The sequence below is a fragment of the Lutra lutra genome, chromosome 12, assembly GCF_902655055.1.
Source record: "Lutra lutra chromosome 12, mLutLut1.2, whole genome shotgun sequence".
NCBI lineage: Eukaryota > Metazoa > Chordata > Mammalia > Carnivora > Mustelidae > Lutra > Lutra lutra.
The window spans coordinates 86,690,964-86,706,736 of NC_062289.1; the positions used below are offsets into that span (position 1 = coordinate 86,690,964).

The 15,773-nt window shown below is 45.7% G+C and overlaps 1 protein-coding gene across 1 annotated transcript in view; it reads left to right on the plus strand.

Annotated features, from left to right (window-relative positions):
* Positions 1-15,337, plus strand: part of ACAD10 (acyl-CoA dehydrogenase family member 10) — a 33,012-nt gene extending 17,675 nt beyond the window's left edge. Inside the window, exons 9-13 of the mRNA XM_047696639.1 lie at positions 1,906-2,087; positions 7,499-7,649; positions 8,646-8,797; positions 10,176-10,349; positions 14,743-15,337. Of these exons, the coding sequence (XP_047552595.1) occupies positions 1,906-2,087; positions 7,499-7,649; positions 8,646-8,797; positions 10,176-10,349; positions 14,743-14,870 (787 nt within the window). The 3' untranslated portion in view covers positions 14,871-15,337. The remainder of the gene's footprint in view (positions 1-1,905; positions 2,088-7,498; positions 7,650-8,645; positions 8,798-10,175; positions 10,350-14,742) is intronic.
* The last annotated feature ends 436 nt before the right edge of the window (positions 15,338-15,773 follow it).

Sequence of the window (15,773 nt, forward strand, 5' to 3'; positions counted from 1 at the left end):
AGTTTTTTGAATCTATCTCTTTTTGTCCCAACTTTTTAACTAAGAAAATTTTGAAACATACAGAAAAGTTGAAAGAAGAAAAAAATAGTATAAAAAGTCCTTCATCTAGATTAAAACATTGTTAACATTTTGCCATATTTGCTTTTTATATTTATAGATGTATGTGTATATATGTATTTTATGTGAATAACTTTAATAGCAATAATTATACAATCTAATAATTTTATAACTTTACACATTTTATAAATAAATAACTGTTTTCTCTCTCACTTTATATCAGTTATTTTGGCTGAATCTTTTTTTTAAAGATTTTATTTATTTATTTCACAGACAGAGATCACAAGTAGGCAGAGAGGCAGATTGGGGGGGGGGGCAGGCTCCTCACTGAGCAGAGAGCTCGATGTGGGGCTCGATCCCAGGACCCTGAGACCATGGCCTGAGCTGAAGGCAGAGGCTTAACCCACTGAGCCACCCAGGTGCCCCAATTGACTGAATTTTTTGAAGTGCTTTGCATACAGCATAAACCGCCTAAAAATAAAGACATTTTCTTTCATAACCACAGCAGTGTTATTATACTTAAGATAATTAACAATAGTTTAATAATAAATTTAATATCTAGCCCATGGTTAAGTCAGGATAAACAGGTTTTTTTTTTTAATATTTTATTTATTTATTTATTTGACAGACAGAGATCACAGGTAGGCAGAGAGGCAGGCAGAGAGAGGGAGAAGCAGGCTCCCTGCCGTGCAGAGAGCCTGATGAGGGGCTCCATCTCAGGACCCTGGGATCATGACCTGAGCCGAAGGCAGAGGCTTTAACCCACTGAGCCACCCAGGTGCCCCAGGATAAACAGTTTTAATGGTAGCCTTTTCAAAGCAACTTTTAGAATTGTAAGCCGATTTTTAATAATGACTAAAAAATGGTTTAATGAGAGTTTGGTGTATCACCTTAATACCACAGGGGAGTGTATTTGCCACTCACACCAGCAGAGAATGACAGAAATAACATCATTGAGATGGGACAGTTATTGAAGCCTCATTGGAACCAGGCAATCCTTATATATTTGTTCCCCTAATTCTTATAACAACCCTTTGAAGTTTTCCAGACTAAAACAACAAAGCCCAGAGGGGGTCAGTAAATCTCTCACAATCACACTGCTAGGAAAAGCCAGAGGCAGGATTTAAACCTAGTTCTGTGTGGCTCCGAAGTCTCCCCCTCAACATGGCACTTTCCTCCATTATCACACTTACACTTCATTCCTGTCGCTTGCACGAGTGGACCAAACACAAGAGAGACATGCTGGCAAAAACATATAGATGGGGCCGTGTATGTGGTGGTTTGGGGATGGGGTACTTCCAACCCTCTGTGCTTATGTACGAAGGAAAGGAAATGTCCAGCACTCTAGGTCTGAACTCGTTCCCCAGCACTTAGCGCAAACAGACAGAAAGAGCAGTGCCGGCACGCCTGGATGGCTCAGTCCATTGAGCGGCTGGCTCTTTTCAGCTCAGGTCATGATCTCAGGGGCCTGGGATCGAGCCCCACATTGGGCTCCACATTCAGTGGGGAGTCTGCTTGAGGGTTCTCTCTCTCCCTCTGCCCCTCCCCCTTCTCTCTCATGCACATGCACTTTCTACAATAAATAGTCTTAAAAAAAGAGGGGCGCCTGGGTGGCTCAGTGGGTTAAGCCTCTGCCTTCGGCTCAGGTCATGGTCTCAGGGTCCTGGGATCGAGCCCCGCATCAGGCTCTCTGCTCAGCGGGGAGCCTGCTTCCTTCTCTCTCTGCTTGCCTCTCTGCCTACTTGTGATCTATCAAATAAATAAATAAAATCTTTAAAAAAAAAAAAAAAAGAGCAATGCCCTAACAGCCTAAGCTGGGCTGAAACCCCCCACCTGTGTCCCTCCCAGGGTCATCGGCATGCCCTTCTATCTGATGGAGTACTGCCCAGGCCTCATCTACAGAGACCCCTCTCTGCCAGGCTTGGAGCCCAGCCAGAGGCGGGCCATATACACTGCCATGAACAGAGTCTTGTGCAAAATTCACAGTGTGGACCTCAAGGCTGCAGGCTTAGAAGACTACAGGAAACACGGTGAGCAGGCCGCCATTTCTCTTTTGTGCTGACGGGTTCCTCATTGATGCCTTTACCCTCAGGATTTGCATGATGGCAAGGTGTTCACGCACCTGGTGTTTGCTAACTGTGAGGGGGGCTTCTTAGCCCCCTACTTGGATATCCAGTTTCATTTTAATGGAGGTGTCATTTACCTAATATGTTATCCTCAGATTCGTCCCTTCCTGGCCTATAGAATCTCTCTCCCCTGCAACTTTGATCTTGCTGGACCGTTTCAATCTTTATTTTTTCTGGTACCGGCCAAGAGTACTTAAGATACTTTCTTCTGGGGTGCTTGGGTGGCTCAGTGGGTTAAGACTCTGCCTTCGGCTCAGGTCATGATCTTAGAGTCCTAGGATCGAGTCCTGCATCGGGCTCTCTGCTCCTCGGGGAGCCTGCTTCCCCCTCCCCCTCTACCTGCCTCTCTGCCTACTTGTGATTTCTCTCTCTCTCTCTCTCTCTGTCAAATAAATAAATAAAAATAAAATCTTTAAAAAAAATACTTTCTTCTGTTTTATACTCTTTCCCCTAAATATTCTTTTCAACAGGGATAGACTTTTAAAATGCCATTATGGGGGCACCTGGGTGGCTCAGTGGGTTGGGGCCTCTGCCTTCGGCTCGGGTCATGATCCCAGGGTCCTGGGATCGAGCCCCGCATCGGCTTCTCTGCTCAGCAGGGAGCCTGCTTCCTCCTCTCTCTCTGCCTGCTTCTCTGTGATCTCTGCCTGTCAAATAAATAAATAAAATCTTTAAAAAAAATAATAAAATAAAATGCTATTATGCCAAGGCACTTTCTTGGTAGAATGTGTTTCTGCTTGTCTTTTACTGTCTAAGAGTTCCAGTTGCTCCTCGTCCTCATTGTTATTGTCAGTTTTTTTTCCTTCCTTGTTTTTTCTTTTCTTTTTTTTTTTTTTTAAGTCAGGTGTATTGAATTGTAACCTTCTATATATTTGACAAACACACATAATTTTAAAACCACCATCACCACATCTCCATGCACCAACTTTAGCACGAGCCAAAGAATTTCACTTTTTCTGCCCTGGAAAGTTCAAGAGTATCTGACTCTTGATCAGTATGTATGCTTGGCTCTAGTCAAAAAGAACCTTCCAGCTAAGCTGTACTTTCTTTCTCTGCTTTTAGCCAAAATGTGTTTTCGATAGGACCACATCAGAAGCTGCAGTCTCCCATGTACATCTCCCGCATACATCAACCTCCTGCCCTTTCTGCCAAGTCACCTAAAGTTCCACTTCTCCACAGGCACATGATCTGAGTCCCCACAAGTGATCAGTTTGAAACACTTTGCTACAAAAGAGGAAGCTTGCTGACTTCCCAGCCCAAATTGAGGGGGGTACTCCCCATCCCTTCCAAGGACAGCCAGATCCATTACCCCCATATTCTTTTTCTTTTTTTAGGATTTTATTTATTTATTTGAGAGAGAGAGAGAGAGAGAGATCACAAATAAGCAGAGAGAGAGGGGGAAGCAGGCTCCCCGCTGAGCAGAGAGCCCGATGCGGGGCTTGATCCCAGGACTCTGAGATCATGACTTGAGCCGAAGGCAGAGGCTTAACCCACTGAGCCACCCAGGTGCCCCCATTTCCCCCAATTTCTAACCTGTTGACTAGGGATACCAACTCAGTGTGGGTTCCCCTCCACCTCATTTGGAAATAAAAATGTATTTGTTGTTTATCTGAAATTCACATTTAACTGGGTATCCTGTATTTGATCTGGCAGCCGTCATTCCCAATAAAAAGGCCAATAGGCAAAGACAACACATGTTGTCCATATTGATCCATGTTTCAAGATGGAAAGAGCATTGGAGCAGAAGTTGGATGCTAATTTGTCAGGGACCTTGGGCAAGTCTCCTTACTTTGTTATAGTTTTCTCTATAGTAAGGTAGTAAAAGTTGGGTTAAAAAAACAAACAAACAAAATGTCCTGCACTCCCTCCCTCACAGGTGGTAGCTGTCCCTGTGCTTTGAATGAAGGTAAAGCCTCAGGCAGGTGCAGTAATGGGCAGTGTGATGTCCTGCCCCAGACAGACAGCAGCTTCTGTGCTGAGTGGATCCTTTGCCTTTTACTTTTAAAGGAGACTGTTTTGATGTTCTTTTCACTGACCTCTTAGCGCAAAGGGGCAGAGCAGAAATCTGTTGTGATTTCACGTGAGCCAAGGGCCGGCATCCTGGGCCACGGGCTATGTTTTGAGCTTGATAGCATAAAGCAGCTTCATCATGCTTTGGGTTCACTGATCAGGGAGGCATCAGCTCTCCCTTTTCAAGAAACCTGCAATTTCCCTGGTGATGTCAGGAATCCAGCTGCTGGGCAGGGCATTGGCTATAAATAGATAGCACCATTTGTGCACAGGGTGGCATATTTGAATAAATTTACATATTCAGATACATTTAAATATTTGCTTGCACAAGTGATTATCTCCATGAAACTCATCACGTGGGTTGCCTTTGGGAAAAAGAGCTGAGTGGCTGGCAGAGGGTGGGAGAAAGAGTACCGTATGCCCTTCTGTCACTTTATTCCAAGCCTTGTGTATGTAGTATCTATTCAAGATCACACATTTACGTTTGTTAAAAAAAATAAGAGAGAGAGAGATTGCACAGAAACATGATTTCTAATTAAGAGGAACTTTTGACGGGACACCTGGGTGGCTCAGTTGGTTAAGCCGCTGCCTTTGGCTCAGGTCATGATCCCGGGGTCCTGGGATCGAGTTCAGAATCAGGCTCCTTGTTCAGTGGGGAGCCTGCATCCCCCCGCTACTCCTTGCTTGTGCTCTCTCTCTCTCTCTGACAAATAAATAAATAAATAAAATCTTAAAAAAAAAAAAAAGCAGCACTTTTGACAAAGATCCTTTAGGTATAGTCCAGCTACCACAAAGAACCTTTCTATCACCAGTGACTTACAGGGAGCACATAATTCTCTTTTCTTATCCCAGAGGGGCAGTCTGCTTGAAGAAAAATGTTTCAGTGCCTTGGCAGGGTTGATATCGGCCAGTGGCCGATACAGGGGCAGCTGCATCTGTTTCCCATGAGAAGAGAATGTGTGCAGCGTTGGTTCGTGTGTTTGGGGTGGGAGGTCCCAAAACCGTATAGGAGATTTTCCTTAAAAAAAAAAAAAAAAAAAAAAAAAAAGATTTTATTTATTTATTTATTTATTTATTTATTTGAGAAAGAGAGAGAGGGAGAGAGAGCAGAGGGAGAATCAGAGGGAGAGGGAAAACTCTCTGCACTAAGGATGGAGTCCAATGTGGGGCTTGATCTCACAACCCTGAGATCATGACTTGGGCCTAAATCAAGAGTCGGATGCTCAACCGACTGAGCCACCCAGGCGTCCCAGTATAGGAGATTTTCCTGAAAGGCTCCTTTCACAAAGGCTCAGGTCCTGTGCGTGTGTTTCTTTTTTAAAGATTTTATTTAGACAGAAACAGAGAGAGTGTGCATAGTTGCATGTGAGCTGGGGGGTGGGGGCTGCAGAGGGAGAGAATCCTTAAGCAGACTCCTCCTGAGCATGGATCTTGAGGCAAGGCTCGATCCCACAACCCTGAGATCATGACCTGAGTCAAAACCAAGAGTCAGACGCTTAACCACCTGAGCCACCCAGGCGCCTAACTCAGTTCCTATGGTCTTTGTATTTAACTTGTGATTATAATTTACAAACTTACAGAAATGTGAATAGTACATATGTACATTGTACATAGTGCAATGAATAACTACATATTCCCACTACTAATTTTAACAGGGGTTAACTTTTGCCACATTCGCTTCTCTTTCCCTCTCCCTCTCCTTCTGTTTCTGTCTCTCTCTATATATAATTATATATATTTAACAAAGCTGTAGAGACCCTAGCACTTGACTCCTAAATACTTCAGTATACATTTCCTAAAAATAAGGACGATCACCAATACTACTCTCACATTAAAGAAAATTTAGAACTTTCCCTGAATATTTAAAACCCACTCCATATTCAGATACATTTCATCAATTATCCCCTTATATCTTTTTAAAAGTGATTTCTTTATTTTAGAGAGAGAGAAGGCGGGAGCAGGTGGACAGAAAGAATCTCAAGCAGACTCTGCACTGAGCATGGAGCCAGATGTGGGGCTTGATCGCAGGATCCTGAGATCATGACCTGAGCCAAAATTAAGAGTCGGATGCTTAACTGACTGAGCCATCCAGGCACCCCTCCCCTTAAATCTTTTATAAATGAGTTCCCCCCCCCCAAATCGGGATCTGATCAAAGAATCTAGAACAGTCCCTCCCATCTCTCTTTTTCAATGAAATTTTTAACAGACCAAGTCAGTTGTGTTATATATTTATCTTGATTATTTCCTTACGGTTTTATTTACTTCTGTCTTCTGTAAATTCTATAATTCTAAAGGCTTGATTTGTTTTGGATTAAATTCCTATGGACTTTGATCTCCACCTCCCATGGCCCAGCAAGATCTTGCAAAGGGCAGGTGTCTGGATGGTCCAGCTGTGCGGAGGACTCCACAGAAGGAACCTGTCTTCAAACCCTTCAGCCTCTGTGGACCATTTTTCTCTCAGCTGAGAAATGAGGGCTTGGCTTAGAGCCAGGGACCTGACACATTTATTATTATATTAATAGGGACAATTAATAATTGCCAGTTGACAATAAATCAGGACAAACTGAGCGGCCTTCTATGCAGCTCAGTATTTGGCCCGTTATGGAGGGATTTTGGTTAGTCTTCACAATAGTCCTATGGAAGTGTCTGTACGTTCATACAGAACAACCAAGGGAGGATGGTGCAGTTACATCAATTGAAGACCTTGACTGTGAGCCAAGCTGACTGCAGAATTCCTTCCAGTGTCCAGTCCCAGACAGAACTCACAAGTTCCTCAATGGTAGAATCTCTTGGGTTTCTTAGCAAGCAACTGAGTAATGATAACAAATCTCATGTAGAACTTACTACATGCCAGGAACATTTCCAGGGGCTTTATATACTTCATCCTCCCAGCAACTCTAAGGAGCATCTCTTTGATGAAGAAAAACTGAGGTACAGAGAGGTCAAGTGACGTGTCTGAGATCACAAGGCAGAGAATGGCAGAGCTGGGAGTCACACCCAGGGAGTCTGGCCCCAGTCCCTGCGCTTAGCCAACCACTGTTGTCTAGCCAAAAAGGGATTTCTTGAAGGCTGTTAGGAAGCTGGTAGGATGTCTGAGAGGCCAGGGATCAGGCTCGTGGGCCTTGTGGCTGGGAGCAACACCCACGTCCCACTGATCCAGCCACGGTGGCAGGAGCGTCCTGTGAGAAATGCCTCGGTCATCAGGAGAGCACTACCAGCGCTTTCAGTGTTTTGGTTACTTTCTGGAACCTTTGGAGGATAGGATGTTAGAGTGGCCTACCATGTTCGAATTCTCTTTCCCTCAGAGGACTATATTCCACAGCAGATGCAAACCTGGATTAAGCAGTATCGAGCCTCAGAAACGGGCACCATCCCGGCGATGGAGAGGCTCATGCAGTGGCTGCCCCGCCATCTTCCCAAGCAACAGAAGACCACAGTGGTGCACGGGAACTTCAGGTCTGTGAGGAGCGGCCAATGTCTAGATGTGAAAAACGGTGGGCGGGGCACTTGAAGGGGAAATGAAGCAGCTGGCCTGAGCCTGATGTACAGTGGAGGGTGATTCCCTTTACAAAGGATCTCCCTGTGCGTGGCCTTCTAAGGTGGGGTTTCTTCACCTTGACCCGGTGACATTTGGGGCCAGATAATTGGTAATGATGGTGGGCTGCCTAACTGCCCCCAGGTGTGAAAGTGCACACGCGTGCTCCAGTTACTACGGCTACATACAGATCTCCCAAACCACATGGCTGCAGACTGACAGCCGTAGTTTTGCTCATGAATCCGCAGTCTGTTTCAGGTGGGGTGGCGGTCAGGCTGGGGGCCGCTCACATGCCTGGCACTGGGGCAGAGAAGATTGAACAGCTGGGCTCCCTGGGCCTCTCTTGTCTGCTTGTGGTCCCCGCATGGTTGCTCCGGCATCGAAGCTTCTGGAGAGCTGGCCTCATCCCTGGGGGTGCTCGGGGCTACAAAGGTGTGCGTTCCAAGAGAGGCCGGGCTGTTTGGAAGCTGATCCCCTTTTCTGAGGCTCTGGATTCACGTAGTCTCACTTGCCTGTTCTATTTGTTAGAAGCCGAAGGCTTCAAGCAGCAAAGACTCTTCCTTTTGTGGAAGGCGTGTCCAAGAACTTTCAGACCTCTTTGAACCCATCACAGGGAAGGAGAAATTACCAGAACCCAGAGAGGATCGCCATGTGGAGAGGGCTACCTGACCCAAACTGGACTCTGGGAGAGGGATACAGAGCCCCTCAGCCACCTGCCCCCCTTCTTGTCTCCTGCTGGTGTCCTCATTGGCTGGGTCCACCTGAGCCAGAGGGCAAGGGAGCTAGAGGACAGGGGCACCGAGGGGCTGAGAGGGTAGGGAGGACACTGGGAGGGGCAAATGGAAGACCCTCGGCACAAAACACACCCCAGTGCTCAGTTTCCTTAGAGCTGTCTCTCCACATTCCTTCTTGTTCAGGCTGGACAACCTGCTGTTCCATCCAGAGAAGGCCGAGGTGCTTACTGTCCTTGACTGGGAGCTCTCTACCTTAGGCGACCCCCTTGCAGACGTGGCCTTCAGCTGCCTGGCTCACTACCTGCCGTCCAGTTTTCCTGGCTCTCTGCTGCAAGGTAGGGACTGGGGTGGGGGGGAGGAGGGAAGAGGCAGCTCCATTCTCAAAGCACCTGAGGCACAAAAGTAGCAGTGATGGCTGATGGCCTGGGTGAGTGAAATTGAGGTCCTGGTGGTTTGGGTGGAAAGTGCACTTGGAATGCATTTCTGTCTGCAGGGGGAGATGGGTATAGGGTGTATTTTAAGTGAGAAGGATATGTGCATAGACCCCTCTTGTGTTTTTACACAACTAATTTCTATTTAATTTTCTAAATTAAAAATACAAATTTATTTAAAACGTTGCAGCCAACAGACAACAAAAGAAAAAGTTAAAGTCGTGGATAGTCCCAGACATGACCATTGCCAACATTTTCATCTTTCTGCATGCATACATACGTTTGTTTAAATGAAAATGCGATTCAACGACTTTATGGCCTGCCTTTTACACTTAATTACATATTTTGGACATGTTTTCATGCTATTAAGTATTTCTCTACAGCATCATTTTTAATCATGGAATAGGATTTTATTGAATAGATTTAACTTAATCAAGATGTTTGATTCCTATTTAGATATTTAATTTATTCCTGATTTCTTTTCTATTACCTCCCCTGAGCCCTCACAAAAAAGCAGTGAACATCTTCGTAGGAATAACCTTGCCTATATTATAAAGTATACTCCTGTACAAAATCCTAGGAACAAAATGTGCTACATGCTTCTAAGCCATGAAAAGATTACAAATGAAGCAAATCAGTAAAAAATATTATTTGTTGTTAATTTTTTTTTTCATAATTTGGCAGGATCTTTTTTTTTTTTTTTTAATAGGGCTCCACCCCACTCATGGAGCCCAACGTGGGTTTTGAGCTCACAGCCCTGAGATCAAGACTTGAGCTGAGGGGCGTCTGGGTGGCTCAGTTGGTTGGACGACTGCCTTCGGCTCAGGTCATGATCCCGGACTTCCGGGATCGAGTCCCACATTGGGCTCCCAGCTCCTTGGGGAGTCTGCTTCTCCCTCTGACCTTCTCCTCTCTCATGCTCTCTCTCACTCATTCTCCCTCAAGTAGATAAATAAAATCTTAAAAAAAAAAAAAAAAAAAAAAACGGCTTGAGCTGAGATCAAGAGTCAGATGCTTAACCGACTGAGCCACCCAGGCACCCGACCTTTACCGCCAATTTAGTCCGAAACTTTTGAGGGCCGATTTGTGAATAGCTTCGTGCTGGGATCCCAGCCTCGTGAGGGGCAGAAGAGCTGCTGAAATACAGAGCTGAGGCTGTGAACTAGCTGTGAAGCTCATTGCCAAGGAAGAAAGTGATTTTCATAATTTAGATCCCTGCAGCCACAGGGAAGTGGGCGGTCACTGACTGCCCGCACAGAGATGGCTCTGTTTGTCGCCTCAGGTTTGCGTGACTGTGATCTCACTCAGCTGGGAATCCCTACGGCAGAGGAGTATCTCAGAATGTACTGCCGTCACTCGGAGATCCCTCCCCCTGAGAACTGGAACTTCTACATGGCTTTGTCCTTTTTCCGAATGGCCATAATCCTGCAAGGAGTCCGCAAGCGCTCGCTCCCAGGTAATGCTGCCTTAGGGTCTGAGAGACAGCCACACAGCTTCTCCACGGAGGAAGCTCCCCCCCCCCCACTGCCACCACTGTGGCCACAGAGGCTTCGGAGGGACCAATTTGCCAGAATTCTATAAGATTCGGTTGATTCCACCATCTGTCATTAATGGCATGTATATATTTTTTAAAATATTTAAACTTTTAAAAATTATTTTTTAAGAGTTAATTATTTATGAGAGAGAGAGATAGCAACCATGTGCAAGTGGAGGGAGGTGCAGAGGCAGAGAGAGAATCTCAAGCAGACTCCCCACTGAGCACAGAGCCCGACTTGGGGCTCAATCTCGTCACCTGAGATCATGACCTGAACCTAAATCACGAGTCGGATGCTCAACCAACTGAGCCACCCATGTGCCCCAAACTTTTAAAAATTATTAACATACAAAAAAATAAAGTAAAAACCTACATGGCAAGAATTAAATTATAAAGAATACAAAATTAGGGTGCCTGGGTTGCTCAGTGGGTTGGGCCTCTGCCTTCGGCTCAGGTCATGATCTCAGGGTCCTGGGATCAAGCCCCGCATTGGGCTCTCTGCTCAGCAGGGAGCCTTCTTCCCTCTCTCTTTCTCTGCCTGCCTCTCTGCCTACTTGTGATCTCTCTCTCTGTCAAATAAACAAATAAATAAAATCTTAAAAAAAAAGAATACAAAATTATTTTCCTTTCTTCTCAGTATCATTTCTCAAAGATAAATACTACCCTTAATGAGCCCCCCAATTTTTAAAAAAAATTTATTTATTTACTTGAGACAGAGAGAGAGAGCGAGCAGCAGCAGGGGGAGAGGCAGGGGAAGAGGAAGAAGCAGACTCCCTGCCGAGCCCAGAGCCCGAGGCGGGGCTCAATCCCAGGACCTGGAGATCAGGACCCAGCCAAAGGCAGATGCCCAGCCATCTGAGCCACCCAGATGCCCCCCGCCCAATTTTTTTTTTGTGTCTCTGTCTTCTAAGTTTTTAAAAGATTTTATTTATTTATTTATTTATTTGACACAGAGAGTGAGTGCACAAGCAGGGGAAGCAGCAGAGGGAGAGGGAGAAGCAGACTCCCCACAGAGCAAGGAGCCTGATGCAGGGCTCGATCTCAGGATCCTGGGGTCATGACCTGAGCTGAAGGCTAATTGTTAACCAACTGAGCCACCCAGGCTCCCCCGCTCTAAGTTTTATAAAAATGTGACTAGCCGGGGCGCCTGGGTGGCTCAGTGGGTTAAGCCGCTGCCTTCGGCTCAGGTCATGATCTCCGAGTCCTGGGATCGAGCCCCGCATCGGGCTCTCTGCTCAGCAGGAAGCCTGCTTCCCTCTCTCTCTCTCTCTGCCTGCCTCTCTGCCTACTTGTGATCTCTCTCTGTCAAATAAATAAATAAAATCTTAAAAAAAAAAAAATGTGACTAGCCTACATGCATTTTTAAAATTTTTTATGCTTAACAGTTCCTATGAAATATTTGTGTATGTACATATATATGATGGGTCTATGTATAGGATATATATGATTATCATAGATATACTTCACAACAATGTAAGATATATTCCCTGCTCGTTTTTTGCACTTAACAACACTGAGAGGGGGGCGCCTGGGTGGCTCAATTGGTTAAAGCCTCTGCCTTCGGCTCAGGTCATGATCCCAGGGTCCTGAGATCAAGCCCCGCATCGGGCTCTCTGCTTGGCGGGGAGACTTGCCGCCCCCCGCCTGCCTCTCTGACTACTTGTGATCTCTGTCTGTCAAATGAATAAATAAAATCTTTAAAAAAAAAAAAACAACAATATTGAGAGGGACCTTTCCACATAAGTATGTTCAGATATACATCATTCTTTTTGATTTCTATAGAACATTCCATTGTATGAATGTAATGTGATTCATTTAACCCATTCTCCTATTGAGGTATTCTTGGATGGTTTGCACATTTCTGCAATCACAAATGATGGATGGTGAACATCCTTTTTCAGACATTTGTGAATATACCTAAAGGATAAATCCCCAGAATTGGAATTCCTAAGTTAAAAGTATGTGCATTTTAAAATTTTGTAGATGTTGCCAAATTGTCCAGTAAGATGACTCCTGAAGGAGAAAAAAAGATTGTGTTTTCTTACATGGTGCATCTACATACATGGGGAAATGCTTTATTGAACTAGCTGGGAGTTAGTTATGCATTATATCTTGTGCATCTGAACTCCTGGGAAGAAAAGTTAAGTGTTGACGGTTGAATCGCTTATGTATATATAAATGAACATATCACCTATAGAATGTTCACATATATATGAGAGTATGGCACAATCTTATTTGTTTTAATTCTAAATCTCACAGGATAGCAAATGAAATCATGTCTCTCCTAAATTAGTTAAGAAGCTAGAATTCTAGGCAGATTACAGTTTGCTTCCTCTGTGGAACAGAAGACAGGCAGAAAGAAAGCACATAGACCCTGCCAGAAAGTCCTAGAAAGTCCCAGGAAGTTCTAGAAAAGTCCCAGTAGCACTATGTACTCCCAGTTTTCCCCATGTCATAATCTCTAAATTCCATTCCCACCAGAAGGAACTGGGACTTCTTAGAAAAGTGGTTGTGTTCAGGTCGAGGGCAGGATGTCTACAAGTGAGCCTGGAGCACCTTGTTGTACCAATAAGCTAGGGAGCCGTTGAGGACAACTGGGGTCATCTCTACAGCACTCAGGAGCCAGCCTGAATAGGCCCCCACTGGCTAATGACAGGCGACATTGAGCACCAACAAGGACGAAGCTGAAATGGATGGGAAATCATCAAGTGTGTTTATATCCATGAGTAAAAACCAACACTAAAACAGAGTCAAAATCTCATTGGTGGCTTTGGAGGACACCAGGGAAGTGATCCTTGATTCTAAAAATGGATGAAGAAAGGGGGAAAAATCAAGGATTTATCCTGCCTGTCATGTACAAGTTCTAGGTCAGGCTAACCAAGTAACTGATGAGGGGAAGTTTCTCTCTAGGGAAGCATGCCAGACAGAATGACAGAATTAACAGATCACCAATTTTCTACCCCTAATACATTAATGGATCTGGAAAATAAGCATCAATGGGGCTAACATCAGGAAGAGAGAGAGGGCCAGACATTGTGTACTGGCTGGTGCTTCTCCCGAAAAGTCAGACTTGGATCCGACTGAGTCTGTCGTGCTAACTGCCAACTCACAGGAAACAGAGGGTTCAGAGGAGCAAGTTAAACAGGACCCCCCAGGCACAGCCACTCACCAACTCCAGATTCTGGACACTTCACAGATTCCTCAACAAATGAATGTCAGGGGGAAAGAGAAAGGATGAAAATGGAACCTGCAGATCACAAGGGAGTTAAGGGGCACCTGAGTGGCTCAGTCGGTTGAGCACTGACTCTTGGTTTCAGCTTAGCATCAGACTCTTGGTTTTAGCTCGGGTCATGAGATCAAGTACTAAGTACCACACAGGGCTCCACGCTCAGTGAGGTGTCTGCCTCAGATTCTCTTGCTCTCTGTCCCTGCCCCTCTGCTCCTCCTTCCCTCCTTTCTGGCACTCCCTCATGCTCTCTCTCTCTGTAAAATAAATAAATAAAATCTTTTAAGGGGGGGGAGGGGATTTAAAAGACGCTCAGCCATTATAACGTTTGAATCTTTAGATCCCTATAAAAAATTTATGAGATAGTCAGTGAAATTTGAATTCCCACTGGACCGTCTGGACAGTTGACATCAGGAAGGCACAGCTAACTTTTTTAAGCGTGATGATGGTATTGTGTGTTTTTAAGTCTTTGTTATTAGACATCAATGAAGTATTCATAGATTTACTTCAGGAAAACTCAGGGCAGTGAGGGTGGGGATGACAGAAAATCTAAGCTCAGCACCAGCAGAAATATAGGGGATCTTCCTAATTTCATTCTTTTTTTTTTAAAGATTTTATTTATTTATTTGACAGACAGAGATTACAAGCAGGCAGAGAGGCAGGCAGAGAGAGAGGAAGGGAAGCAGGCCCCTTGCTGAGCAGAGAGCCCGATGCAGGGCTCGATCCCAGGACCCTGGGATCATGACCTGAGCCGAGGGCAGAGGCTTTAACCCACTGAGCCACCCAGGCACCCCTCATTTATTTTCTTTAGACGGGAGGAGCAGGGAGCAGTCCCGCCGAGCCTGACTCCTGGCTCCCACCCACTGATGTCAGCGTGGGCACGCCTTCTCTCTGAGACCCAGATCCTTGTCCATAAAGTGGGGAATAAAATCATCAGTTGCTTCGAGAATTCAGTGAGCTATAATCATACACGCAGAGCACTTAGTGTCTGGAACGTGGCAAGTGCTCAGCAAATGCTAGGAGATGCTAACAGCATTATCATGGAGGGTCGTTTGGGAGTAATCACTGTTTTTCTTTGCTTCTGCTTAGGGCAAGCAGGCTTGGCAGCCGCCGAACAAAATGAAAAGCTGACTGAGTATGTGTCTAACCTGGCCTGGGATTTTGCCGTCAAGGAAGGGTTCCGGGTTTTCAAAGAGATGCCACCACAAAACCACTAATGAGATCCTGCCGCACTCAGGCCGGTCATGGCCCCTGCTGAGCAACCCCCCCACCCGCTGGAGCAGCTCACAGACTCCTCCCCAGCTCAGGCCTCAAAGGGCGCTCTGGTTCTCTGTCCAGACGGTCTTTTCGCACCTCTCAGGGACCTGTCTCAGTGACTGCGGCACCCCGAGGAGTCGGAGCTACGGCCTCCCCACCACCAGCACAGCTGGACGGAGAGCAGCGTGTTGTGAGCTGGTAAGATGTCAACAGGGCAGGACCTCAGCTCACTGACCGGACACGTCTATTCCCCTTGGAAGCAGGGAAGAGACAGGAGGGCCAAGGTGAATTCATCTTGGCTTTGCATCGTCATCGGGGAGAGCCAGCTCAAGATGACTCAGCTCTCACTTCCTGGGCTCATTATTTTATGCATATTTGTATGATGTAAATGTGAAGCCGTGTGAAATAAAATGCGTCAGTTCATTAAGTCTCTCTTCGAAGACCCTGTAACATCAAAGCCAGAGCGCTGGAGTCCGCTGCAAACTGTTGACAGACAAGGACACCCCTTTAGCTGATGATGGAAATTTCCTGCTGTTCTCTGTCGGGAGGAGTCTTGGCTTGTGCGTGTTTTTAAGTTATTTGAAGTCTTCAGGAGCACACATTTTGCCCATGATGCAGCCATCATCTACTTTTTTTTTTTTTTAAGATTTTATTTATTTATTTGACAGACAGATCACAAGTAGGCAGAGAGGCAGGCAGAGAGAGAGAGGGGGAAGCAGGCTCCCCGCTAAGCAGAGAGCCCGATGCGGGGCTCGATTCCAGGACCCTGGGATCATGACCTGAGCCGAAGGCAGAGGCTTTAACCCGCTGAGCCACCCAGGCGCCCCAACCATCATCTACTTTTTAAGAAAATGGCATCACTT